The sequence below is a fragment of the Mesocricetus auratus genome, unplaced genomic scaffold (genome assembly GCF_017639785.1).
Source record: "Mesocricetus auratus isolate SY011 unplaced genomic scaffold, BCM_Maur_2.0 Super-Scaffold_100022, whole genome shotgun sequence".
Lineage (NCBI taxonomy): Eukaryota > Metazoa > Chordata > Mammalia > Rodentia > Cricetidae > Mesocricetus > Mesocricetus auratus.
In genome coordinates, this window is record NW_024429203.1 from 875,646 (window position 1) to 901,475 (window position 25,830).

The 25,830-nt window shown below is 43.2% G+C and overlaps 1 protein-coding gene across 3 annotated transcripts; it reads left to right on the forward strand.

The window, feature by feature from the left end:
- Positions 1 to 1,152: 1,152 nt before the first annotated feature.
- On the forward strand, positions 1,153 to 22,742 carry LOC101822680 (zinc finger protein 426). 3 transcript variants are annotated; one of them, XM_040729889.1, is made up of 6 exons: positions 1,153 to 1,580; positions 5,909 to 5,994; positions 8,266 to 8,392; positions 13,613 to 13,690; positions 14,741 to 14,793; positions 17,466 to 19,077. In XM_040729889.1, exons 1-6 carry the CDS (start codon positions 1,553 to 1,555, stop codon positions 18,672 to 18,674), a joined length of 1,581 nt encoding a protein of 526 aa, XP_040585823.1. In that variant the 5' UTR covers positions 1,153 to 1,552; the 3' UTR covers positions 18,675 to 19,077. The 3 variants fall into 3 exon arrangements, with proteins under 3 accessions (XP_040585823.1, XP_040585824.1, XP_012974857.1); XM_013119403.3 differs by lacking the exon at positions 17,466 to 19,077 and adding an exon at positions 22,352 to 22,742 and having other exon boundaries at positions 1,391 to 1,580; XM_040729890.1 differs by lacking the exons at positions 14,741 to 14,793; positions 17,466 to 19,077 and adding an exon at positions 22,352 to 22,742 and having other exon boundaries at positions 1,386 to 1,580.
- Positions 22,743 to 25,830: the final 3,088 nt, after the last annotated feature.

Genomic DNA, 25,830 nt, shown 5'->3' on the forward strand with positions numbered 1-25,830 from the left:
GCTCAGTGGCCAAGGTACTTGCCACCCAGTGACAACCTCAGACCACATGTTGACATGGGAGACCAGATTCCCACAGGTTGCCTTTTGGCCTCTACATATGTGTCCCTTTTAAATGACAGGATCTCACTGTGTAGCCCTGCCTGGCCTTGAATCCACAGAGACCCACCTGCCTCTGCCTATCAGGTGCTAGCATGAAAGACCTGTGTCACCACATTCAGTCAAGTGTAAACATTTAATGTCTCAAAATTGTATCATTAAGAGCTGGATGTAGGGGCTGGAGAGATGGCTCAGTGGTTAAGAACACAGGCTACCCTTCTAGAGGTCCTGAGTTCAATTCCCAGCAATGACATGGTGGGTCACAACCATCTACAGTGGGATCTGATGCTCTCAGTGGCATAAAGGCAATGGAGCACTAAAATACATAGAGCTGGAGGCATAGTTCAATTAGAGCGTTTGTCTAGGACGTACAAAGCCCTGAGTTCATGTCTTAGCACCTCCAAAATTTTACAGTTCTATAAATTAGTCAGGCAACTTGGTCAAGGGAAGCCTGTAATCAAGAAGATCTAGAATTGAAGGCTGGCCTAGACTATATCGTGACAGCCTGTCTCATAACCCCCCAAACAAAAGCATACAACAAAGTATTAAAATTATATGTAGTTGAAAATATAAAACGCTGAGGACATTGCTCAGTGGTACAGCACTTGCTCATCCACCACACGCAAAGGAAAATGTAAAGAAATTCAAACTATAGTTTATTAGTAATTCCAAAGAAGAGGAAATTGGACTGAGGGTATGGAAGAAACGATGGACTGCAGATTTATCAACAGAACTGTGATTTGGGGATTTGGACAGAGTTTTATATCTGTTAAACTGCATGCAGTTGTCGGCATTCCTACAATCCCAACACTTGCAAGGGGGAAGCAACAGTTTCAGGCGCTCAGGGTCATCCTCGGCTACAGAACAAGTTGGGGACAACCTGTGCAGTACGCGTCAACACCACTAAACACAGACCTTTGATAAGCATTTCTCAGCACGGTAACCCCCACGACCTCTCCGTCCGGGTCCTGTCACCGGCCCACAGGCATATCTAAAGGCTATTCCTTGAGGCCGCCTCCCACCTCCCCTCCCCTAGCTGAGGCTGGGGACACCAACAGCCTAGAGCTCCGCCACCCCCGGCTGGAAGCAACACAGGAAGGAGGGTCTTGGTGGCCGGCCTTTCCTTCTGCCAGTCTCCGCGGGCGACGCGGAGTTGTTATGGTTCCGGACCCCGAGGTCGACACGGGCTGTGGGGACTCCCGCTTGGCAGCGAGGCCCGATGCGGACGGGGTCGTGGGAGGACGCGGGTCTCTCGCCGCCGCCGGCGTCGCGGCTGCAGGCGGGGAGTGTCGTAAAACTGTCGTGTTGTCGAGTCTGCCGCACGACAGCTTTTGTTTTGTCCACGTCTCAGCTTCCAAACCTTTATACTTTTCTTCCGTCATTTTCAGACCACAAGGAAGAGATATTCTCGCCGTTGGATACACGTTAAAGGGCGTCCCTGCGTGTCCCCCGCCTCATGGACCTGGCAGATGCCGCGTGCACGGGTGAGCGCTGGGAGAGATCAGGCTCAGAAGTGGGGACGTGGCTGTCTGCTGACCCTGATTCCATCCCAAGTTGGGGGGGGGAGGGGGACTATAGGTGTATATTGCATGTATGCATTTTTATTTATAGTGGTTATATGTACATATATATGTGCTTAAGTGGTTCAAGAGGACCTTTCTGTTCTTAAGCAAATGAACGGGTGTTTTGTTTTTTATCCCCCTCCCCCCACAAATGAACGTTTTTATTAATTTTTCTACATTTTAATTGAACCCAATACATGCAAAATACTAATAAATATAGATAATAAGTGATGAGGGGGGCTGGAGAGATGGCTGTTGTGTAAGAGAACTTGGTGCCCTTCCAAAAGCAGCTCCCAACACCCACTTGAAGGCTCACAACCTCCCGACTCTCCTCTCTCCTCAGGATCCGACGCCCTCTTCTGGCCCCTGAAAGTATCTGCATACATGTGGTTTCTCTCTCTCTCTCTCTCTCTCTCTCTCTCTCTCTCTCTCTCTCTCTCTCTCTCTCTCTCTCTCTCTCTCTCTCTCTCTCTCTCTCTCTCCTCTCTCTTCTCTCTCTCTGTCTCTCTTTTCCTCTCTCCCCCTCCCTCCCTTTCCCCCTCCCCCCACCCCCCTCCCCATGGGTGTTGAGCGGCAGCTATAGTTAAAGGGAAGGGAGTGGAGATGTGTATGCTAAATGTTCAGTTAGCAGGCTGATTACAGCTCCATACGAGAGTGGAGTTCTTAGAGCATCTCTTCCAAGTTTAATATTATTTATTCCTTGGGTTATGGAAGAAGCTGAGGAACATATAATTGACAGGAAGACTAAGTGTTCCAATGATGTAAATAATGGACAGATAGGAGAGAACATGAGAGTGACAATTTGCCAAATGGGGTTGGTTCCAGGAATCAGAATCACTGATTGAGACTGGAAAGCTGACCACACAAATTACTTACGGTAATTCTCAGGCTAAGCCAGTGTTTTATATTTGTAAACAGATACAATCTATTTAGGTGGATTTTTTTGTTCCTATCACTACCCAAATTGTGGTTCTCACTCCCTGAAAAAACACCTAGTGTAACCATTCCTGTGGGACTCCTACATATCCACACATCTGAAGGTGGGGTCACTCCATAGGTAACTGCCCAAGCTTCCTCCCTATAGGGGAGTCTTTGAAGAGACCAGGAGTCTGAATGACATTCCCATTGCCTTCTCTGTTTGCCTAAAAGGCTTCCTAATGAGCTAGCTGACATAGTGGAGCAATTGGGCTCTGTGTGTGTGCGTGTTACTGAGGATTGAACCTAGGGTGCCACATTCTAGGGAAGAGCTCTATGTGCACTCTGCAACTGAGCTCTGTCCCCAGGAGATCAATGGAGACACCAACATGAAAATAATGATACATTTATGTTTGTACTTTAAAAAGTTTTTTTTACATTATTTATTTTTACATTTATTTATTTGTGTGCAATTGAGTAGATGTGGAGGTCAGAGAACAGTGGTTGGTGTGCAGACCTGAATTCCGATTCTGCATCCGCATACAAATCCTGGACATTGTAGCACATGCATGCAATCTCAGCACTAGAGAGGTGGAAAAGGGGGGATCTCTGATACTTGCTTGCCAGCTAGTCTAGCCAGTCAGCCCCAGGTTATATGTTTCAAAAAAATAAGCCAACAGCTGGATGGTAGTGGCGCACACCTTTAATCCCAGTACTCTGGATGTAGAGGCAGGCGGACCTCTGAGTTCAAGGACAGCCTGGTCTACAGAACAAGTTCCAGGACAGCCAGGGCTACACAGAGAAACCCTGTCTGAGGGGGGAAGTTGGAAGGGGTGGACATTGGGCATGGTGTCCTTTAATCCCAGCACTTGGGAGGCAGAGACAGGTGGGTCTTTCTGAGTTTGAGGCCAGCCTGGTCAACAGAGAGTTCAGGCCAACTAGTGTAATACAGCAAGACCCCGTCTCAAAAAGAAAAAAACATTTTTTTAAAGTGGAGATGCTTCTGAGGAAGACACCCAACATTGACCACACACATAAAGACACCTCTGCCTGGGTCAAACCCATTAAGATATTTTTCCTATTGATAATTCACTGTAGGATGCTAGAGAGACAGCTCGGTGTTGTGATGTGTAACCATGAAGGTCAGAGTTCAGATCCAGCACACAAGTATGCAGGGTGTTCTGCAAACAGCCTGACTCCAGCTCTGTGGGAATTTGTCTTTGTCTTCTGGCCTTTGCACACAAATGAGTATGCACACCCTCACATATGTACACATATACACAAACATTAAAAAGGTAACTGGCCTGGTGAGATGACTTGTTACGTAAATATACTTGCTGCACAGACATGACAGCCTGAGTTCAGTTCCTGGATCCTGTGGTATAAGGAGAGAACTGACTCCCTGAAAGTTGTCCTTTGACCTCTGGCTATAAGTACCAGGGGAAGCACGTGCCCATTTTTTCTACACACACATTCAGTTGTTTTTAGGTCTCCAGTTTAGGTTTTCATTACATTTGCAAAGTCTCTGTGTATTTATCATATCCTAGAAACAAGTCAGATTTTTTTAGCCTTCAAGAGAAGGAGATCATGAGAACAGGGTAAGAGAAAGGGATTAGGATGGAGAAATTGAAAGGTCAGATAGCAGTCCTAAGGTAGTCATAGCCCACTAGATGATCAGTGGAGTCAGATAGCAGTCGTAAGGTAGTCATAGCCCACTAGATGATCAGTGGAGTCAGATAGCAGTCCTAAGGTAGTCATAGCCCACTAGATGATCAGTGGAGTCAGATAGCAGTCGTAAGGTAGTCATAGCCCACTAGATGATCAGTGGAGTCAGATAGCAGTCCTAAGGTAGTCATAGCCCACTAGATGGTTAGTGGGTTACTCTAGATCTGAGCTGGCTCTATTCATCAGCTAAGCAGTTCTCAACTCATTCACCCCTTTGCTGAGAGGTGGGGTGCCACTGGAAGCAGACTTCTTTGAATTTGTGGTATTTGTTCAAAATTACCCAGAGGGGACACTTTGATCCAGCTGGCTGCTTCAAGGTGGCTTCCCCAGGAGATGCCTTTTGCAAGTTTTGAGCATGGCATTTGCTGATGTTTTGCTATATACCTGATGTTTCCCTCTATCTGCTATATATTAATTATATGTTTGCTTTTGTTTGTTATATACTTAATAAACTCATTCCAAAGAAAAATAGAGCCTTCATAGATCATTCTCTGGATGGACAGAAGTGTGCTGCCTAATCACCATGGCAAGTGAAGACTATTTCTCTAGGCTGATACTTCTTTACTTGTAAAGTGAGGCCATTGTGGTTTTCCTGGTGGGCAGTGTGGCTGACAAATTCTTTTCCTGACTCCAGATGAAATAGAGCTGCTCTGATATCTATCAATAATGTGTATATCCAGTCAGGCATGGTAGGGCCTACTTATAATCTCAGCACTTGGGAGTTGAGGCAAGAGGATCAGGAGTTCTAGGCCAATCTAGGCTATGTAAGACACTGTCTCAAGAAAACAAATAGGACCAGCAAGATGGCTCAGTGGGTAAAGGCACTTGCTGCCAAACCTGATGACCTGAGTTCAATACTTGGAACCCACATGGTGGAAAGAGAGAACCTGATTCCTCCAAGTTATCTTTTTCCATGTATGTGTTATAACATTTCTACACTTACACACATATAATAAGTAAATATATGCATTCTCTGGGGCCTCGGGCAATAGATCAGTATTTATCCCTGGCATCCAAATAGACTTTGAGAGTCCATTCAACATGGAGAGATGCTCTCTCAGCTTGGACACATGGGGGAGGGCCTAGGCCCTGCCCCGGATGATATGACAGACTTTGGGGATCCTCCATGAAGGGCCTCATCCTCCCTAGAGAGTGGAGTGGGGACTGAGTGGGAGGTTGGGAGGTTGGTGGGGGTTGGGGGAGGATGGGAGGGAGTGGGAGCTGGGATTGACATGTGAAACAAGCTTGTTTCTAATTTAAATTTTAAAAAATCAAAAAAATGTTTAATTGTTTTTAGATTCATTTATTTTATGTGTGTGAGTGTTATGCTTACATGTATATTTCTATCATGTCCATCCTGGAACTGGGTTACGGATGGTTGTGAAACACCATGTGGGTTCTGGGATTTGAGCCTGGGTTCTCTGCAAAAAACAACAAGTACTCTTAACCAGTGATTCATCTCTCCAGCCCTGAAAGTATTTTTTAAAATAGTACACATATCTACTTTTTCTCAAGTATATAGGATTCCGTGTATTTGACGCTAGGATAGATGAACTAAAGAATATGAACAAGAAAGATGGGAATCTTCTTACACCTTCTCTTTCTTCCAGGTGGTCTTTCTGTTGATACAGTCTGCCTTGAAGAAAAGAAAAAGGCAGAGGTCATGGTGATCCACTGCCTGAGAGATTTTTTTCAGGTATGCAGAGACTGTGTCACAAAATGCCAAGTGTGCCTGTGCCAGATAGAAATGTTTCCATCTGGTAGCTATGACTCTACCTTCACAGAGCCAAAAATCAAGACTGAAAGCCCACTTGAATTTCCCCAAGTGGGTAGCACCACAATTATTGATGAGATGTTATCTGAAATTCTACTCAGGATCTCAGTAACTACTGATTAATATTGATGCTCATGGTGACACAGATATGTTTGTTGTTTTGCCAAGTATTCTGGAAAAACTTTAAGGTGGAAGAGCACATCTTTTTTGTGTGTATAGGGAGTGGTATGTGGCTCAGTTGGTGAAACACTTGCTCACAGCTGCCTGTAACTCCAGCTCCAAGAGATCTGATGCATGTTTCCAGCCTCCATGAACACCTGCATACACATGCACACACAAACACACATACACGTAAATAAAAGTAAAATTAAGAAAAAATAAATTGAAAATCATACTCTTAGGTAGAAACAGGAGAATCAGGGGTTCAAGGGCATCTTCAGCTACACAACCAGTTAGAGACCACTTTGTGAATACATGGATTCTGTTTTTAGGAAATGCTGGGGCTGGTGAGATGGCTCAGCAAATGCTGCTGTCAAGCCTGAAGGTTTATGCTCCCATGAACCCATGCGATAGAACTAAATCCTGTAAATTGTCCTCTCACCTCCGTATGTGTGCTGTGCTGGGTGTACCCTGCCCCACTCAATGAAACAGGTTCTTTTTCGTTTTCTTGTTTTAAATTATGTGTGTATTTTGCCTGCATGTATATTTGTATATCATGTACATGTCTGGTAACTACAGAACCTCTGGAACTGGAGTTATAGATGGTTATGAGACACCATCTTGATGCTGGGATGGGAACAGAATCCAGGTCCTCTGCAAGAGCAACAAGTACTCTTAACCACTGAGCCTTCTCTCCAGCCCCAAGAAATAAGTCCTCCTCCCATCTCTGGTTCAGCTTTTTGTTTTGTTGGTTTTTTGAGACAAGGCTTCTTTTGTGTAGCCTTGACTATCCTAGGACTAGCTCTGTAGACTAGTCACAGAGATCCATTTGCTGAAACAAGTTCTCTTTTAAAAAAATCCCTGAAACCAGAGAGATGACTCAGTGGGTAAAGCTCTTGCTGTGCAAGTGTGAAGACCAGGGTTCAAATCCTTAACTGATGGGGGAAGTCCTTCTGTGTATGTTTGTCTTATTGGTTGATAAATAAAGCACTGTTGGCCAATAGGGAAGCAAGATAAGTGGGACTAGGAATCGAGGAGGATTCTGGGAAATGTAGTCAAGAGTAGAGTCGTGCCGGGCGGTGGTGGTGCACACCTTTAATCCCAGCACTCGGGAGGCAGAGGCAGGTGGATCTCTGTGAGTTCGAGGCCTGGCTGGACCAACAGCCTCCAAAACAATACAGAGAAACCCTGTCTTGTAAAAACCAAAAAAAAAAAAAAAAAAAAAAGTAGAGTCGCCTGGCATCCTCGTTAAGACCTTATAGAAATATATATTAGTAGTTATGGATAATACTTAAGACAGAACTAGACAATGAGAAGCCCTGGACATTGGCCGACAGCATTGTAACTAATAGAGTCTCTGTGTGTTATTTGGGGTTGATGAGGCTCTGGGACCAGGCTGACGGGAAGAATGCTTGTTACACTTAAACCTATGTAAATTCTGGATAGGTGTGGTAGCATTTAAATTTCAGTATTTGTAATTTCAGTCCTCTGGAGGCAGAGCCAGGATCTTGTAAGTGAGCCTGCTAGTTGGGCTAACAGAGTAAGTGAGCATTGGTTTCAAGTCAAAGACCCTGCCTCATTATGTTAGTTTGAGAGCCATTGAGGAAGATACCCAATATTGAGTTTGGCCTCTAGTACACATGTACCCATACATTTGAATACCTATATACATTACACATAAAAAATAATTTTTCCTTTTCTCTTCTTTCTTTTTCCTCCTGTGCTTGGAATTGAACCTAGGGCCTTGAATATGCTAAATAAGCACACTACCACTAAGGTATATTTCCCAACCCAAGACTTCATCAAAAGCTGTTTACCAAGTGGTGTGCTCAGGAGTACATTTTAGGGAAATAGAGAGGACTGTTTGTTTAGTTGTGAGAAGGGTCACTAAAAACATATGTCTGTGGGAAATGGACAGTGACTGTGGGCAGGGAGAGCTCCTAGACCACCAATCTCTGGGAAGAGTTGGGTTTCATGTCTTCATCTATAATGAATGTGGGTGACTTGTTACTCAGACTGGCATGTGTCATTTAGAACTCATTGACCTTTGATGATGTGGCTGTGGACTTCACCCAAGAAGAGTGGGTTCTAATGGATCAAACTCAGAGAGACCTCTACAGAGAGGTGATGCTGGAGAACTACCAGAACCTGTTCTCAGCAGGTAAGACTGCCATCGCCCCTCCTGGTGTCTTAGGGAGGATGGTGTTCCGGGCATACAGAGAGATCAGCAGTCTTGATCTGAATATACTAGGAAATGAAGAAACATATTTGGGTTGTGTAGTATTTTTCGAAAGTTTTTCTGTGTAACATCTCTGGCTGTTCTGAAATTTGCTTTGTAGACTTGAACTCACAGAGATCCGCCTGTCTCTGCCTTCTTAAGTGCTGGGATTAAAGGTGTGCACCACCACTGCCTGGCTGCTGTATGAATTCTTTTTTTTTTTCTCCCCCCCAGACAAGGTTTCCCTGTATTGTTTTGGAGGCTGTCCTGGAACTCACTCTGTAGACCAGGCTGGCCTCGAACTCACAGAGATCCGCCTGCCTCTGCCTCCCAAGTGCTGGGATTAAAGGCGTGCACCACCAACACCCGGCCTGCTGTATGAATTCTTGTGTTCCCCATCACCCCCCAAAAACAAACAAAGTCAGATATGGGATCCTTTTTTTTTTTTAAGATTTATTTATTTATATATAGTGTTCTGCCTGCTTATATGCCTGAAGGCAAAAAAGGACACCAGATCTCATTACAGATGGTTGTGAGACACTGTGTGGTTGCTGGGAATTGAACTCAGGACCTCTGGAAGAGCAACCAGCGCTTTTAACCTCTGAGCCACCTCTCCCACCCCCTGTGGGATCTTTTTGTAATCTTCAGAGAGTGGAACAGGAGTATCACCTAGAATTTGAGGCCAACCTAGAATATATGGGTTCAAGACCATTGTAGGCTATGTGACAAAATCCTATTTCTAAGTAAATAAATAAATAGAAAAGAAATCAGGGGTGAGGAACAAAGACAGTTTGTTGTTAAGATTTAATTTTATTAGCCGGGCGTTGGTGGCACACGCCTTTAATCCCAGCACTTGGGAGGCAGAGGCAGGCGGATCTCTGTGAGTTTGAGGCCATCCTGGTCTACAAAGTGAGTTCCAGGAGAGCCTCCAAAACAATACAGAGAACCCCTGTCTCTAAAACACCAAAAAAAAAAAAGATTTAATTTTATTTTAAATGTATGAAAATGCATCACATGCAAACATTACCCAGGGAGGGCATTTGGATCCCTTGGAACAGCTGTGAGCTGCTTCAAGAACAGCAAATGGTCCTAAGTGCTAAGCCATCTCTCCAGCAATCCACGCCATCCCTTTTTTCTTTAGAAGCCATGGCTAACCTAGAACTTGCTACAAAAATCATGCTGGCCTTGAACTCTCAAAGAACCAGCAGCCTGCCTCCCTCCCAATTTCTGGGAGTAAAGGCGTGTACTACCACACCTGGTTCAAGAATCATTCTTACTGTAGATATTAAGACACTAGCTAGCACCGGGCGTTGGTGGCGCATGCCTTTAATCCCAGCACTTGGGAGGCAGAGGCAGGCAGATCTCTGTGAGTTCGAGGCCAGCCTGGTCTACAAGAGCTAGTTCCAGGACAGCCTCCAAAAGCCTCGGAGAGAAACCCTGCCTCAAAAAAAAAAAAAAAGACACTAGCTAGCTGGGCATGGTGGCACACACACCTTTAATCCCAGACCTTGGGAGGCAGAAGTAAGTGGATCTCAGTGAGTCTGAGGCCAGCCTGGTCTACAAAGTAAGTTCTAGAACATCTAGGGCTACACAGAGAAACCCTGTCTTAAAAAAAAAAAAAGATACGACTTCAGCATAAGATTATTTTCTTTATTAAATTAAGAACTTTTGTTTCGTTTCCTTTTGTGAGAATATAGCCTGTCTCTGTAACTGGCCTTAAGCTTTGTATGGAACCCAAAATGGCCTTGAAGTTACCATCTTCCTGCCTCCTTCCAAACACTGTGATTACAGTGTATGTGCCATACCTGCCTTGAACCTTTTTTAAATGAAGTAGTTTACGTCTTCTGTTGGACAAAGCCAGATTGGCAGCATCAGTACTATACTGTTTATGGGGAAACTGTTAAGTAGAAAGTGTTGCTGTTGAGTGACAGGTGATCTGACAAGTGAGGTACACAAAGTGTGGATCTGGTGGGCAAAGGTGACTTCACCCCAGGTTCGGTAAAGTAGGAAGCTGTGAGATTTCTTCGGCTCCTAATAGAACTGCACAGTTTAAAACTTAGAGATTTTTTCTGTATAATACTTTTGGTTTCCAGTTAATGGTGAATTTCCTGACATATAGAAACTAGTATTGGGTTTATGAGGTGACTTCTATAATGTGTGAATGCGGGCACGTGTGTGCCACAGGGAATGTGTGGAGGGAGGTAAGAGGGCAAACTCTGGTGTTGGTTCTCACCTTCCATCTTAGACAAGGTTTCTTTGTTGTATTTCTGCTATATAGACACCAGGCTAACTGGCCTATAAGTTTCTGGGGTTCTCCTGTTTCTGCCTCCATCTCTTCATGTGTACTAGGATTACAGATGCTGTGTTACTGTGTTTGACTTTTACATGGTTTCTGGGGGCATGAACTCAGGTCTTCATGCTAGTGTAGCAGATGCTTTATCCATCGAGCCTTCTCCTCATCCTTTAAAAGGTGTTTTCTCTTTACAATTATATGTGTGCACGATGTGTGTGTGTCGGAGCATGGGCACACATGTGCTGGAGTGACTGGATGGAGGTCTAAGGAAACTGTCAGGAGTCCATTCTCTTCTGCAACTGTGGATCCCAGGGAGTGAACTCAGGTCATCAGGCTTGCACAGCAAAAGCTTTTACTCCCTGAGCCATCTCACCAGCCTCCCTGTACATTTTAATATAATATCATGGTTATCAAAATGTGGTCCAATATCAATACCATCCCCGTTAGAAATGTAAATCATCCATGTCCTTTGATTACCAAGTAAGAAAATCTGAGTATACCCTTGTCACATATTCTTTGTAGCGGGTGTCGTTTTTACAGATCTGTAGACTACACCTAGGCCTTGTACAAGCTAGACAAATGCTTTGCCACTGCACCACACCCCTAACCCCTAGCATATAAATTTTTCTTTGAAACAGGGTGTCCTGAAACTCTCTGTGTAGACCAGGCTGACCTCAAACTCACAGAGATCCTCTTGCCTCTGCCTCCCAAGTGCTGGTATTAAAGATTGCACCACTACACCCAGCTCCTAGCATCTAAATTTTAACAAGCTACCATGATGAATCTATGATAAACCATAATCTGAGATACTGGTAAAAATTTTTTCCCTAGAACAAATATTTTTGTTTCAGTCTTTTTCTTTTTGACTGACAGTGTTTTGTTAATATGTGTATGAGCTTTTTTTTTTTCTGTTTTGTTTGTTTTGGTTTTTGGAGACAGGGTTTCTCTGTGTAGCTTTGGAGGCTGTCCTGGAACTCTCTGGAACCAGGCTGGCTTCAAACTCACAGAGATCCGACTGCCTTTGCCTCCCCAGTGCTGGGATTAAAGGCGTGCTCCACCACAACCCAGCTATGTGTATGAGCTTTAACTTGGGCTTTAGGGTTCTGAAATGTTGATCTACATGCTTAGTCCTTTGGAAACATTCCCCATACACTCTTTAGAAACACAGCTCTTCTGTGCTGGGAGCAGTAGCATATACCTTTCCTCCTAGCACTTGGAAAGCTCAGATAGGAGAGCTGGTTGGCCTGGGCTACAGTGTGAGCGTCTATCACAGCAGCTGGAGTAAGGATTTAGTGCTAAGAGCACTTGCTCTTGCAGTCCCCAGCACCCACACTGGACAGACAGCCCACAACTACCTGTAGCTCTAGCTTCTTTGGATCTGATGCCTCTTCTGGCCTCTAAGGGCACTTTCAGTAGGTACGCACACATAAACAGACACATGCACACAAATAAATAATAAAATAAATCTTAAAAACAAAGAACAGGGAGGGGGGCTGAAGAGATGACTGGAAGTTAGAAGCACTGGTGGCTCATGCCTTTAATCCCAGCACTCGGGAGGCAGAGGCAGGCGGATCTCTGTGAGTTCAAGGACAGCCTGGTCTACAGAGCTAGTTCCAGGACAGCCTCCAAAACAATACAGAGAAACCCTGTCTCGAAAAACCAAAAAAAAAAAAAAAAAAAACCAACTTCATATAACTCCAGTTCCAGAGGATCCAGTACCCTTTTCTGGGCACTGCAGATATATGGTGAACAGACATAATATGCAAACAAAATACCATATGCATAAAATAATAACAATAATAAATTACATTATTATAATAATGTAATAATAATACTATTGGCTGGAGAGCTGGTCAGAGGTTAAGGGCACTTGTTCAAGTCCTAGCACCCACATGGTGGTTCACAACTGTCTGTAACTCATTCTGTGTCTTCTCCTGAGCTCCTCTGGCACCACACACACACACAGGCAAAACACTCACACATATAAATGAATAAATCTAGTAAAGAAATTAGAAAGAGGAAAAACGTGTGTGTGGGGAGGTGATGCCTCAGCTGGTAAAATGCTTCACAGGCAAGCATGAGGGCCTGAGTTCAGATCCTCAGTACCATTTAAAGAGCCAGGTGTAGTGACGCACCTGTAGTTCCTACGGGGTGGGGGTGGGATTTCAGGGTTGCTGGGTACCGCCTTGGACAGTCTAGCTGAATTAGTGAGTTCCAGGTACTCTGTGTGTGTGTGTGTTTCAAAGAATTGTGGAGCTAGGAAGGTGCAGTGATTCATGCCTTTAATCCCAGAACATGGGATGCAGAGGTAGGATCTCTGTGAGTTCTAGGTCAGCCAGGGATACATAGTGAGACCCTGTCTCACAAAACTAGATGTGCTGGTGTACATTTGTAATCCGCATGCTTGGATGGAGGAACATCTCAGGAGCTCACAGGGTAGCCTGCCTAGTCATGAGCAGTGACCCTCAAGTCCTAGTGAGAGACCTTGTCTTAGAAAACAAGCCTCAGGGCTGGGGAGGTGGCTCAAGGATAAAGCACTTTGCTATACCATCATGAGGGCCACAGCTTGCACCCCAAAACCCATGTGAAAAGTGGGCAGGCACAGTGGCTGCCTGTGATCCCCAGGAGACAGGAGATCCTCCTGGAAAGCTGACGAGCTAGACTGGCTGGAGCTGATGAGGCCTGAGTGCAGCACAAGACCCTGCCTCAGTATAAAAGCTGGACAGTAACCAAGGAAAACACCTGTCATTAACTCTGAGCTCGTGTTCACTCACATACACACACAAAGGGAGGGAGTGGGGGCCCTAAAATTTATCATTTTCTGTTGAGTGTGAACCACTTCCAAGAATACACTTTCCCCCTCTGTATAGGATGTGAGATCACCAAACCCAGTCTGATCTCCTGGTTGGAGGAAGATTTACAGATAGGGCAAAGAGAAGACTTCCAGGGTGAGTATTCATGGGTAATAATTGTGACCAAGAAGTTCCTTTAATTTGGAAATAGAATAAGGTTTTGTTGTTGTTTGTTTTCTCCCCTTTGATTCAGGGTCTCCCTGTGTAGCCTAGGCTGGCCCCTGCAATATTTCTGCCTTTACCTTCTGGGTACTGGAATTGTTGGTGTATACCACCATACCCAGCCATAATGAAACTTTTTTCTTAGTATCGGGGATTAAACCTTGAGCTTGCTTAGGCGAACACTCTTACTACTGAGCTATATCTCCAGTCTTATGAAACTTTCAAAGATACAGTTGATCTCAGAAGGTGTCAACCCTTTATCTCAGAAATAATTCTGGATTTCTTACACTTTGCTCAGACTTTTTCTGTGATACCACAAAATGCCTGTTATGTTTCTTTTTTATAATTTTGTCCTATGCTATGTTGAGATCTTTTCTTACCATCATCCTTGATAATGTTCTTTTTCACCATCAGTTTTCATTTTAAGAAGTAATTTGTAGTTGGGCAGTGGTGTTATATACCTTTAATCCCAGCACTCAGAGCAAAGGCAGATGAATATCTTGGGCTTGAGGCCAGCCTAAGAGACCATCCATGTCTTGGGGAGAAAAAACAAAGGAGAAAAAATTATAATAAACTGTATAAAACTATGACTCACATTTTTACCCTTGTCAAGTTTTTTTGTTTTTTATGAGACAGGGTTTCTCTGTATTGTTTTGGAGGCTGTCGGTCCAGCCCAGCCTCGAACTCACAGAGATCCGCCTGCCTCTGCCTCCCAAGTGCTGGGATTAAAGGTGTGCGCCACCACCGCCCGGCACCCTTGCCAAGTTTTAACTTAATTAAAATGACCAAAATTTAGTTTCTGTTTGTATTTTTATTTATTTATCCCACTAAGGGATCTCACATTGTAGCCATGGCTAGTCTTAAACTCAGCCATTCTGCCTAAGCCTCCTGATACTATCTACCACACTGGGCAAGATCTGTCACTTTCTACTCCTGTAACAAACCTCTCATTTCTTGATTGTTTTGTTTTTATGTCATTTTTAGAATGGGAAATGCAAGACACTTTGAGGGAACAAACTTCCAATGTGGTGCAAATGGTAAGATTAATCAAAGATGTTTGTTAGTTCCCACACTCTGAAAAGACTAAAACTTCCACTGATGGAAAATAAGTGGCAGTCACTCAGGATTGTGTGGGTAGGGGGTCAGAAATGCTCAACATCACAGTGTCACATGTAGTTGTTATTACTTTTGTGGCTCTTTTGTTCTTTGTTCTTGGTCTTTTGGGGGCCCTCCACCCAGCTCCCAAGTAAATATACAGAGGCTTATTTATTCTTAATTATAATCACCCAGCCTTAGCTTGGCTTTTTTTTCTTGTCAGCTTTTCTTTCTTTCTTTCTTTCTTTTAAAGATTTTATTTATTTTATGTATGAGTGCTCTATCTTCATGTATGCCTTTATGCCAGAAGAGGGCATCAGATCCCACTACAGATGGTTGTGAGTCACCATGTGGTTGCTGGGAATTGAGCAACCTGTGGAAGAGCAGCCTCTGAGCCATCTCTCCAGCCCCTCTTGTCAGCTTTTCGTATCTTAAATTACCCCATCTATCTTTTACCTCAGGACTTTTTCCTTTTCTTACTTCTGTATATCTTACTTTCACTCTCACCCCATTGCTTTCTATACCCTCCTCTACTTGTTCTCTTGCTCCTTTCTCCAACTTCCCAGATCTCTCCTCTTATTTATCCTCTCTGCCTGCCAGCCCCACCTATCCTGTCTCCCGCCTCTCTATTGGCTGTTCAGCTCTTTATTAGACCACCCCGGTTTTAGACAGCCAAACAATCACAGCTTCACAGAGTTAAATGCAGCATAAACAAAAGCAACCATCTTTACATTGTTAAACAAATGCTCCACAGCATAAACAAACGTAACACACCTTAAAATAATATTCTACAACAGTCAAACTCATCATGAAACCAAATCTTTCAAGGTTCTCACAAGAACACATTTCTACATGTGTAACTAGACATTGAATTTTTAAAAACTTTTGTTGATTCTTTGTGGATTCACATCCTGTATCCTAATCCCACTCACCACCCCATCCCTTCATATCCAACCTTTGCCCTTGCAACCTCCCCCTCCCCCCTAAAAATAAACTTTAAAAGAGAAACAAATCTCGTCATGGAAGCTGTGCTGTGGCCCAGTGAGTCACGCAGTACAGCCTTTGGTCCACACATCTTTACTTGCCAAGTATACATTGCAATGAGTCATTGATCTGGCTCAAGGCCTCTGGCTTCTGCTACACTACAGATGCTGGTGTTTAAACATAGTCCCTCACTGGGACTCCTCTTGGATATTCTGTTGTTGCCCTGTGTTATGGAGATTGTACAGCTTTGGATCTGTAGGACTGGCCTCTCCAGCAGTTCACAGATGGGATGGACATTGGGGTGGGCCAACTCGCAGCCCTGGTTCTGGGCGTGGGTGGTTCTGAGATGAGTGGGTGAGCCCACCAGCTCCCCCTCATCCTTACCACCAGGGCTAGCGCACCCAGTGCAGCAGTCAGCAAGAGGCGGGGCTGGTTCTCCTGCTCTCATGACCTTAGAGGCCTGCTCATTTGCATCCACACCACGAGGGCCAACTCTACTGTGCTGCCCAGGAGGGGTGCAGGGCCCACTCTTCTGAGTGCTGCAGCTGGTGAGGGGCGGGGCCAGCTCTCCCGCCTGCCGCAGGTGGTGATGGAATGTGGAGGGAATCTTTCCCTCGCCCAGGCCATCACATACTAGACAAGAAGGCTCTCCCACTCTCACGCCCCAGGGCTGGCTCACCCTATGCCTCTGCCAACAGGGTCACCTCTGCTGTGCTGCCCAGGCAAGGTGTAGGTCTAGACATTAAATTTTTAAAGCAATTTATTTATCTGTGTTTTATTTATGTGGTGTGTGGTGTGTGTGTGTATACTCATGTTCATACTGGCCTACATGTGCCCCAGGAAGTTTATGTCATGCCCCTCTTGTGGAAGTCAAGAGAGCTTTCAGGAGTTGGTTCTGTCCTTCAACCATGTTGAGATGGTGTCTCTCTTATGTTTGCTACTGCATGAGCTTCTGGCCAGTTCTCCTGTTTCTGCCTTCCATTTCAAAGCAGTACTGCTGAAATTACAGATTCATGCTACTGTATCTAGTTTGGGGCCATCAATCGTCCATTGTCAGTCTTGCATGGCAAGCACTTTACCTGCTAAGCCATCTTTCTGGCTCTTTAAAACAATTTTATAGCGTGCTTAACATTTTTTTTAAACATTTAAGCTGATTTTAGCACTATTGTTCCTTCAGCTTGATTAGAAATCATATAGCATCTTTAAGAATGTCATGAAAATGATAAAAATCATAATCCTCTAAATAATGCATCTTTAAAAAGATAGGGTCTCATGTAGTCCCTATCTTCAGAGTTGCTATATTGCTAAGGACAGCAACTCCTGATCCTCCTATCTTCATGGCAATTAGGGTACCCCAATCCATGCTTAAAAGTTTGGCCTTCTGAATTTCCACAAATATGCATCCCCACATATGTAACTCTGCTTTGACATGCATGAAACATTTCAAAGTTAGAACAGATTATAGATAATTCTTACATTAGGGTCCCTACATTCAACTGGGGAAAAAACCAGCAGAAATTGTATGTATGTGATAAGAATGTTAAGCATCTAATAATATTTCTGTCTTCATAAGGGTTGAAACCCTTAATTTTGAACAATCCATTAGTTATATTCATTGTTTCATCAACAGGAAGGAAGACACAGTGCTTGGGAACTATGTGATTGTATGAAACATAAAGATATCTTCAGAGAACATTCATATTTTAAAAGGCATATGAAAACTGAAAATTCAAATGCCTGTGACTCTAATCAGTATGGAAAACACTTTCTCACTCTGCATAAGAACACATCTATGAGACAGGGTCCTTCTGTGTTGAGTCAGTATGCAGGAGACTTTAGTGTGACCCCAAATGTTACTCCCCAGAGAACAGACTTGCAGGATAAGCCTGTTGAATGCACTGACTTCCTTAATCAGTCATATTTTAAAATACATATGAGAATGTATAATGGGGAAAAATTCTGTGAATTGACTCAATTTGCAGGAGATTTTACATGTTCCACAAGTGGAGCTCTGCCTATTCAAAAATATAACATAAAAGCCTATGAATGTAAGATTTGTGGGAAAGTCTTTGGCTATTCTTCAAATCTTTATAATCACATGCGAACCCATACTGGGGAGAAGTCCTATGAATGTAAGGTTTGTGGGAAAGTCTTTGGGTATTCTTCAAATCTTAATAGTCACATGCGAACTCACACTGGGGAAAAACTTTATGAATGTAAAATATGTAAGAAACCCTTCATAACTTCTTCAAGTCTAACTGAACACTTCAGAATTCATACTGGAGAGAAACCATGTAAGTGCAATGAATGTGGAAAAGCTTTTACTAAGCACTCAGGACTTTCTACACATATACAAACACATGCTGGACAGAAGCCCTATATATGTAAATTGTGTGGGAGATCCTTCACTATTTCGTCAAACATGACTGAACATTTAAGAATTCATACTGGAGAGAAACCCTATCAATACAAGGAATGGGGGAAAACCTTCCATGCATCTTCCTACCTTCATAAGCATCTAAGAACACATACTGGAGAGAAGCCCTATAAATGTGCTAAGTGTGGGAAGGCCTTCCTCACTGCCTCTTATCTACAGAAACATGTAAGAACTCACAGTGCAGAGAAACCTTACAAAGGTAGGGAATGTGGAAAATCTTGCAAAAGATTTTATCTATTGAATGGACACTTAAGAACTCATATGGTGGACAAACCCTTTGATTGCAAGGTATGTGGAAAATCTTTTAGAAGTTCTGCATGCTGTAATAAACACATTCATCTTCACACTGGAATCAAACCTTATAAATCTGTGGGAAAGACTTCACTGTTTCTTCAAGTTTAACTGAAAATATAAGAACACACACTGGAGAGAGGCCATATGAATGTAAGGAATGTGGGAAAGCCTTCACTACATCCTCATGTCTGATTGTCCATAAGAGGACTCACACAGGAGAGAAACCCTATGAATGTAAGGAATGTGGGAAAGCATACAAAAGGTGTTACCTGCTGACTGAACATGTGAAAACTCACACTGGGGAAAATTCCTTTGAATGTAAAGAATATGGAAAACTCTTTGGAAATTCCTCTTGCCTATAAAGCACATTCGAATTCATACTGGGATAACACCCTATAAATTTAAGTACTGTGGAAAAGAATTCACTATTTCTTCTAGTCTAGCTGAACATGTAAAGACTCATACAGGTGAGAAGCCCTACAAATGTAAGGAATGTGGGAAAGCCTTCACAACATCCTCAAACCTTTATCACCATGCACAAATTCATGATAGAGGTTTCCTCTAAGTATCAAGAATGTGGAAAAAAACTACAGTAAGTTTTATCAGCTAACTGAACATTTAATACGTAAGTCTGAACAGAAACCCTTTGAATGGAAGGAATGTTGAAAGTCCTTCAAGAATTCTCCACGTCTTAATCATAATGGAATTTACACTGGTGAGAAGTCTTATTAATGTAAGAAATGTGGCTTAGCCTGCAGACCAGCTCACTTGAAAGACATGAAATCTCTCTTGTTCTCAAGATGCCCATGAATTTAAGAAACATGAGAGCCAATGGAATGTCATCAAAGTGCACTAATATGTGAGCTCACCCTGGCGCCATATATGTCACAAATATGAAAGCCCTACTTCCCGTGGACTTTTGAAAAACAAGATTTGCAGTGGAGAACCTGTTGTACGTAATGTGGAAAAGTTATTCTGTCAAGTTCTTTACTCGTGATCTCACAGTGAAGATGATGAAGGTAAGGAAGTTGCCCTTGAGCCTTCAATAATCATGGCAATTTTTAACCAAGAGAAAATGGGTGCAAAGTATATGAGAATTATGGCCACATCTTGAAATATATGCTGACAGAGATAGAATTTCTGATTTTTGTTGCTGTTTGAAGCAGACAAGTTAAACTCTGTATCGGAGGATGGCCTTGAGCCCCTTGGTCCTCCTATATCCACCTCCTGAGTGTTGTGATTACAAGCATGTACCGCCACACCCAGTTTTATTCAGTGCTGAATGAAACCAGGGCTTTGGGCATGCCAGTCAAGCACGTTAGCAGCCACATACTCAAGCCCCTTCGGTAGAGGTCCATTTATTCTGAACATTTGTGATTCTTCCCCAGTTGTTCTGAAGTGGTGTGTATTTTTCTCACCACACTTTCCACTAAATCACTGTGCCTTCCAGATTGCTCCATGAAAAAAGTGAACTTCCAGAATATTAACTAATAAATCTGTTGTATGGGATTAAACTAAGACTTCATATATGCTAAACATGTGTTCTACCCTGGGGTTGTACCCATACCCTCAAATCCTATTTCAGATTCAATATATATAATCAAGTCTTTCTCTGCCCTGCCAGCTCCCAAAAAAACCACACAGAGACTTAAATTATGAAAGTTCGGCCAATAGCTTAGACTTGTTTCTAACTGGCTCTCATAGCTTAAATAAACCCATCTCTATTTACATGCTGCCACATGGCTCATAGCTTGTTACCTCATCTCCTACATGTCATGCCTCCTATAAATCTCCTGGCAACTCCACCTTTCTTCCTAGTATCCTCTGTGCACTGAAAATCTGCCTAGCTATTGACTATTCATCTTTTTTTAAACCAATCAGAGTGACACATCTTCACAGTGTACAAAGAGACTATTCCACAAATGTCCACTTTTTTGTCTAAGGAAACATTTTAACTCTAATATACATAGTAAAATTATATACAATATGAACAATTACCAGATATTGCCTAAATAGAAAGGAAAGGTATTAATTGTAAATGAAACTATATACAATAAGAATAATTATCAAGTAAGAATTACATTTATGCCAGGTGGTGGTGGCACACACTTTTAATCACAGCACTTGAGAGACAAAGACATGGGCAGATCTCTGTGAGTTTGAGGCCAGCCTGGTCTACAGAGCTAGTTACAGGACAGCTAGGGCTGTTACTCAAACCATCTTGAAAAAACAACAACAAAGAATTACATTTACAATGTCCAATCTATTTGTATTTGGCAAGTTTAGAGAAAGTACTTCATATCTATTCTCTCTTGAGTAGTCCAAAGTTTTGTACATAATTTATCTTCTGTTATAACTAAGGAAAATTATAACTATCTGGTCTTCAATTCCATCAAAGACCCCAGAAGGATACAATAGTACCCAAGTAAATAGGAAGTGCAGAGCAAGCAGCTTCCAAAATTATGAAATGACAGACATCTGGCTCCCTAGACATTCACCCAAGGTTCCACTGTAACATTGAGGCATCCATCTTCAGCCTACAGGCCTAGGATATCTGACAGACTTTTCTGTGAAGCAGGAATTTTGAAGGACTGTTCCACCTTGTTTTGGAAAAGTTCAGCAGTATCTTTCCTGTGTGTCCTGCATATATATTCTCCAGTTGCCATGATTCACCTGCAGTAGCTAACAGCCAGATTTGGGGTTTAACAGTTATTTTGGGAGTGAGGGGTGAGATAGTGTCTTGCTCTATATGCCAAGTTATCAAAAAATTAGCATGCAGCCCATGCTAACCTCAAGCCTGTGACAGTTCAGTTTCAGCTTCTCAAGTGTTGGGATTATAGGCATGGGCCACCATGCCCAGCCTTTTTTTTTTTTTTTTAAGACAGAGTCTCACCATGTTGCACTGGCTGGCCTAGAACTCCCTATTTAGACAATACCAGCCTCCAACTCATGCAGATCTGCTTGCCGTTTCCTCCTGAATGCTGGATTTAAAGATATGTACCACCATGCCCAGCTATGCCCAGCTCTTAATGTTGTTCAAATAACTTTTGAGGGGCTGGGGATGTAGTTCAGTAGTAGAATGCTTGCCTGGCATGCATAGGTTTGATTACCAGCACTACAGACAGACAGACAGACAGACAGACAGACAGACACACACACACACACACACACACACACACACGTAAAGGGAAGCCTTTTCCTTGAGAGAAACCTTCCCGCCAGCCTGGTTCCAGAGCCACATCAGTCCCAAATAAACACACAGGAGGCTATAATAATTATGAAGCTGTTGGCCTTGCTTGTTTCTTACTGGCTAGCTCTGACTTAAGTATTTATCCCGTAAATGTTAATCTAAGTATTTCTCTTACCGGAGCAAAGTTTCCGGGCTTCTTATCCCTATGGCGGTTACATCTTGACTCCCTGTGTTTCTCCTTCCCAGCATCCTCCTGGACTCCTAGTCCCACCTATCTTGCTTCCCTATTGGCCAAGAGTGCTTTATTGACATATACACAGGACTTCCCCCATCATACACACAGAACACACACACAGCACACACACACACACACACACACACACACACGTTATGCTTCCGTAGCTATTATTTGTAGATTAAAAAATGAGAGTATAAAAAGAGGCAAGTTGAAGAAAGGATGAGTGAATAGCTAGTAGTGAGAAATACCTCAGTTTCACAATCAGAGAAATCTTAACTGAAAATGGAAATTCCTGTAACATCATGCAATGTAGGAACAGTGAGAACTCTGAATTTTCTTCTTTTTTTTTTCCTTTAGATCTACTTCACAGACTGACAACACAATAAGATTGCATTGCTGAGTTGAGCAACAATGAGACTGACGATAAGCCTTCTTTGGAATTTCTCCTGTGTACAAAAAGTGTGGAAACAGAAACTTGGAATTTAATCACAATGAATATGGCTGACATCATGTTCTGCTGTGTTGCAAACCATCTCTAGCAACATGGGTGTAGACACCAAGGTCAGCACACTAACAGGTTTCAGTCTCAGTGATCTAAATTTGTGTATTTCTGGTGCTCGAACAGCTTTGGGTTTTGTCCTGTAAGGCCTTTAGGGCTGTGCCACCCAATGGTTTTCTGTGGCTCATACTCTAACCAGAGTAGCAGTGATCTAATGCAAGCTCAACAATAAACCCCAAATGGAAGACACCTGTGCACCTATGTTGTTAATTTGTAGTGAGGAGTATGTTGTGGAATAGTCTTTTGCAGGTATGAGTTTGCTGTTTAACCTGTGTGTTGTTTTTAATGCTGACATTGACACCATAAATCAGCAGATCAGTTTTGTTTTGTTTTGTTTTTTTCCCATAAGCAGGGTCTTCCTATGTAAGCCAGACTGATCTCAAATTTATAATCCTCCTGCCTCATCTCATAAGTGCTGGGATTACACATGTGTGCCACCATATTGATTCAATCTATTAACTGAATTAATAATTAAATTCTAAATGCAAACAACCAGGTTATTTGCCTAAACATGATATAACTATCCATACAACCACAAGCACATTATAAATTTAGAATAGGTGGCAATGTCCCCTGAGAGACATTCTTTTAGTATCTCATCTTAAATATAGTAACCATTGATACTCTTTTAATTTATGTTACATCACATGATAAAAAGAAAGGAAAGAAAACAAATATCTGTACAAATGCATTCTTAAGAAAATATAACAGAAACAAGCTTGTCAGTTTTAATATTCATTTCTTCGATGGTCACATGGCCTCAGCTGGTACTTACCACTGCCTTCCTCTGCCTCCACTCTCAGCAAGCACCTCAGCGGCCTTGGCTCCACGTAGGAGTGGCCCACACCTTCATTCCTGAAGGGTCTGTGCCCTTTGTCACCCTGCACGGACTGGGCTGTTGTAGTTTTCCAATGGCTTTAGTAACAGGCCATGACAGCACCAAGAGACACCCTAAAGCAGTGGTTCTCAACCTGTGGATCGTTACCCCTTTGGGAGTCAAAGACCTTTTTAACAGGGGTTGCCTATCAGTTATCCCACATACCAGATATTTACATTATGATTCACAATAGCAAAATTACAGTTATGAAGTAGTAACAAAAATAATTTTATGATTGGCGTTCATTACAACATGTGGAACTGTATTAAAGGGTCACAGCATCAGGAAGGTTGAGAACCACTTCCCTAAAGGATCACTCAACACATAACCTTTCTTACCTCCATTGTGGAGAAGCAATCCAATTTCCTTGTGGTAATCTGGATCCGTCATCCCTCCTAATAATTACTTCTTTCTTAGCCTGTTGGCTTAAATGCATCAGATGACAAAGTGGCCAGGGGAAGTCTGAGCTTCCAGGTCAATGGACTGTTTATTATGGCTCCTGGCTGGAGCGCTACCCCTCTGGAACCAAAACTTCTAGGCCAGCAGAACTTCAACTTGTGGGAACAGGAAGCAAACATTTTCCTAGTGGATTACTAGGGGTAATAGTGAGCAGAACTACTCAGTATCCCTTTATTCCTGGCTGTGGGAGATACCATTTCATGAATTGGATGCTGATTCAAAACATATACCACCTTCTGGAGAACCCTCCTCAGCTCTCCAGACTGCAGTCCTCTAATTGTTGTAACTGTGTCACCACCACCCAGCTTTGGAATAGCCTTTTGAAGACACTTATGGGGGAAAAAAAACAAAGAAAAACTTAGAGCTTGTTATGGTGGCGCACACCTTTAATCCCAGCACTTGAGAGGCAGAGGCAGAGGCAGGTGGATCTCTGTGAGTTTGAAGCCAGCCTGATCTGCAGAGTGAGTTCCAGGACAACCAGGGCTCTCACACAGAGAAACTGTCTTAAAATACCAGAGGGATGTGGGGAGGCTATTTCTATGAAACCAAATGTTCCAGGATAGTAAGGAACATGGTAAGAGCAGTGTGGGCCCACTGTCACACTTCTCTGACTGAAAAGTGAGTTCCTTGGTCAGAAATAATACTGTGTGGAAGACCATGACGGTATTGTGTCCATATGGCATTCTGTAAGTTAACAGACAGTAGTTTTGGCAGAAGCATTCCATGCAGGAAAAGCAAATCCATACCAGAATAACTATCTACTTCAGTAAGAACAAAGCATTGTCCTTTCCATGGAGGAAGTGGTCCAATGTAGTCAACCTGCCACCAGGTGGCTGGCTGGTCACCTCAGGAAATGGTGACCAGCCAGTGCTGGGGATCAGTGCTGGTCTCTGCTGTTGGCAGATTTGGCACTCAGCAGCAGTTGTAGCCAGGTCAGCATCGATGAGTGAAGTAGATGTTGTTCACCCTATGCATAACCTCCATCGCTGCCACCACAGCCACTTTGTTCATGGGCCTATTGGGCAATGACAGGAATGGCTGGGAGAAAAAGAATGTCTGTCCACAGAATGGCTCGTCCTACCTACTTCATGACTGAATGCCTCCTTAGGTGAAGTCACCTTTGGATGAATATTTACGTGTGAATATTAACTTCACACCCTTCAACCACTGGGAGAGATCTACCCACATACTTCTTCTCCAGATGTCTTTCTCATCAGTTTTCCAATCCTGTTTTTTCCAAGTCCCTGACCATCCAACCAGTTCATTGGCTACAGCCCATGAATCAGTGAACAATCACACATCTGACCATTTCTCCTTCCAAACAAAAATGTATTGTTGGGGTTCCCTGAATTGAGGAGGGGTCCCCAAGCTGGATTCGTCGCCCCAAGAATCAAGAGTCCACGCGCCAATTGATGCAACACGCAAGAGGCTTTAATTAGGCATCTGCAGATGGGCCTCTCGGTCAGCTTTTAGACCGATTGGCCCCGAGGTTCAGTTACTATCAGCTTTTAAAGACAAAAACCACAAGCCTTTGGGAGGGGTCCCTATCTTGTGACCGGGGGTACATGACTACTGACCAGGGGAAGTAGGTGTCTTCCTGTTGTAAATTCCTCAGACCTTGGTATGAGTTAATCATCTCTCCCTAAGTAAATGGTTATCATCTCCTTGTTTCCCACGAATCTTGTTTGCCCATCTTTGACGCCCTGGTCAGTTCGTCACAGGTGGTCAGCAGCCCGGAATTGGCCTTTTGTGGGTTTACAGCCCTTCTGCAATTAAGGTTGCTAAACCATACATCCCATTCTGTGGTCTTTCAGTATGGCCTTGTATACTGCCTGAAGTTCTGCCCACTGTAAAGATTTCTCTTCACTTGTATCTTCCAGGGTTGTCACAGAAAGAGGTTGTGATACTGTAACTGTCCATTTCTGGGTGGTGCCTGGATGG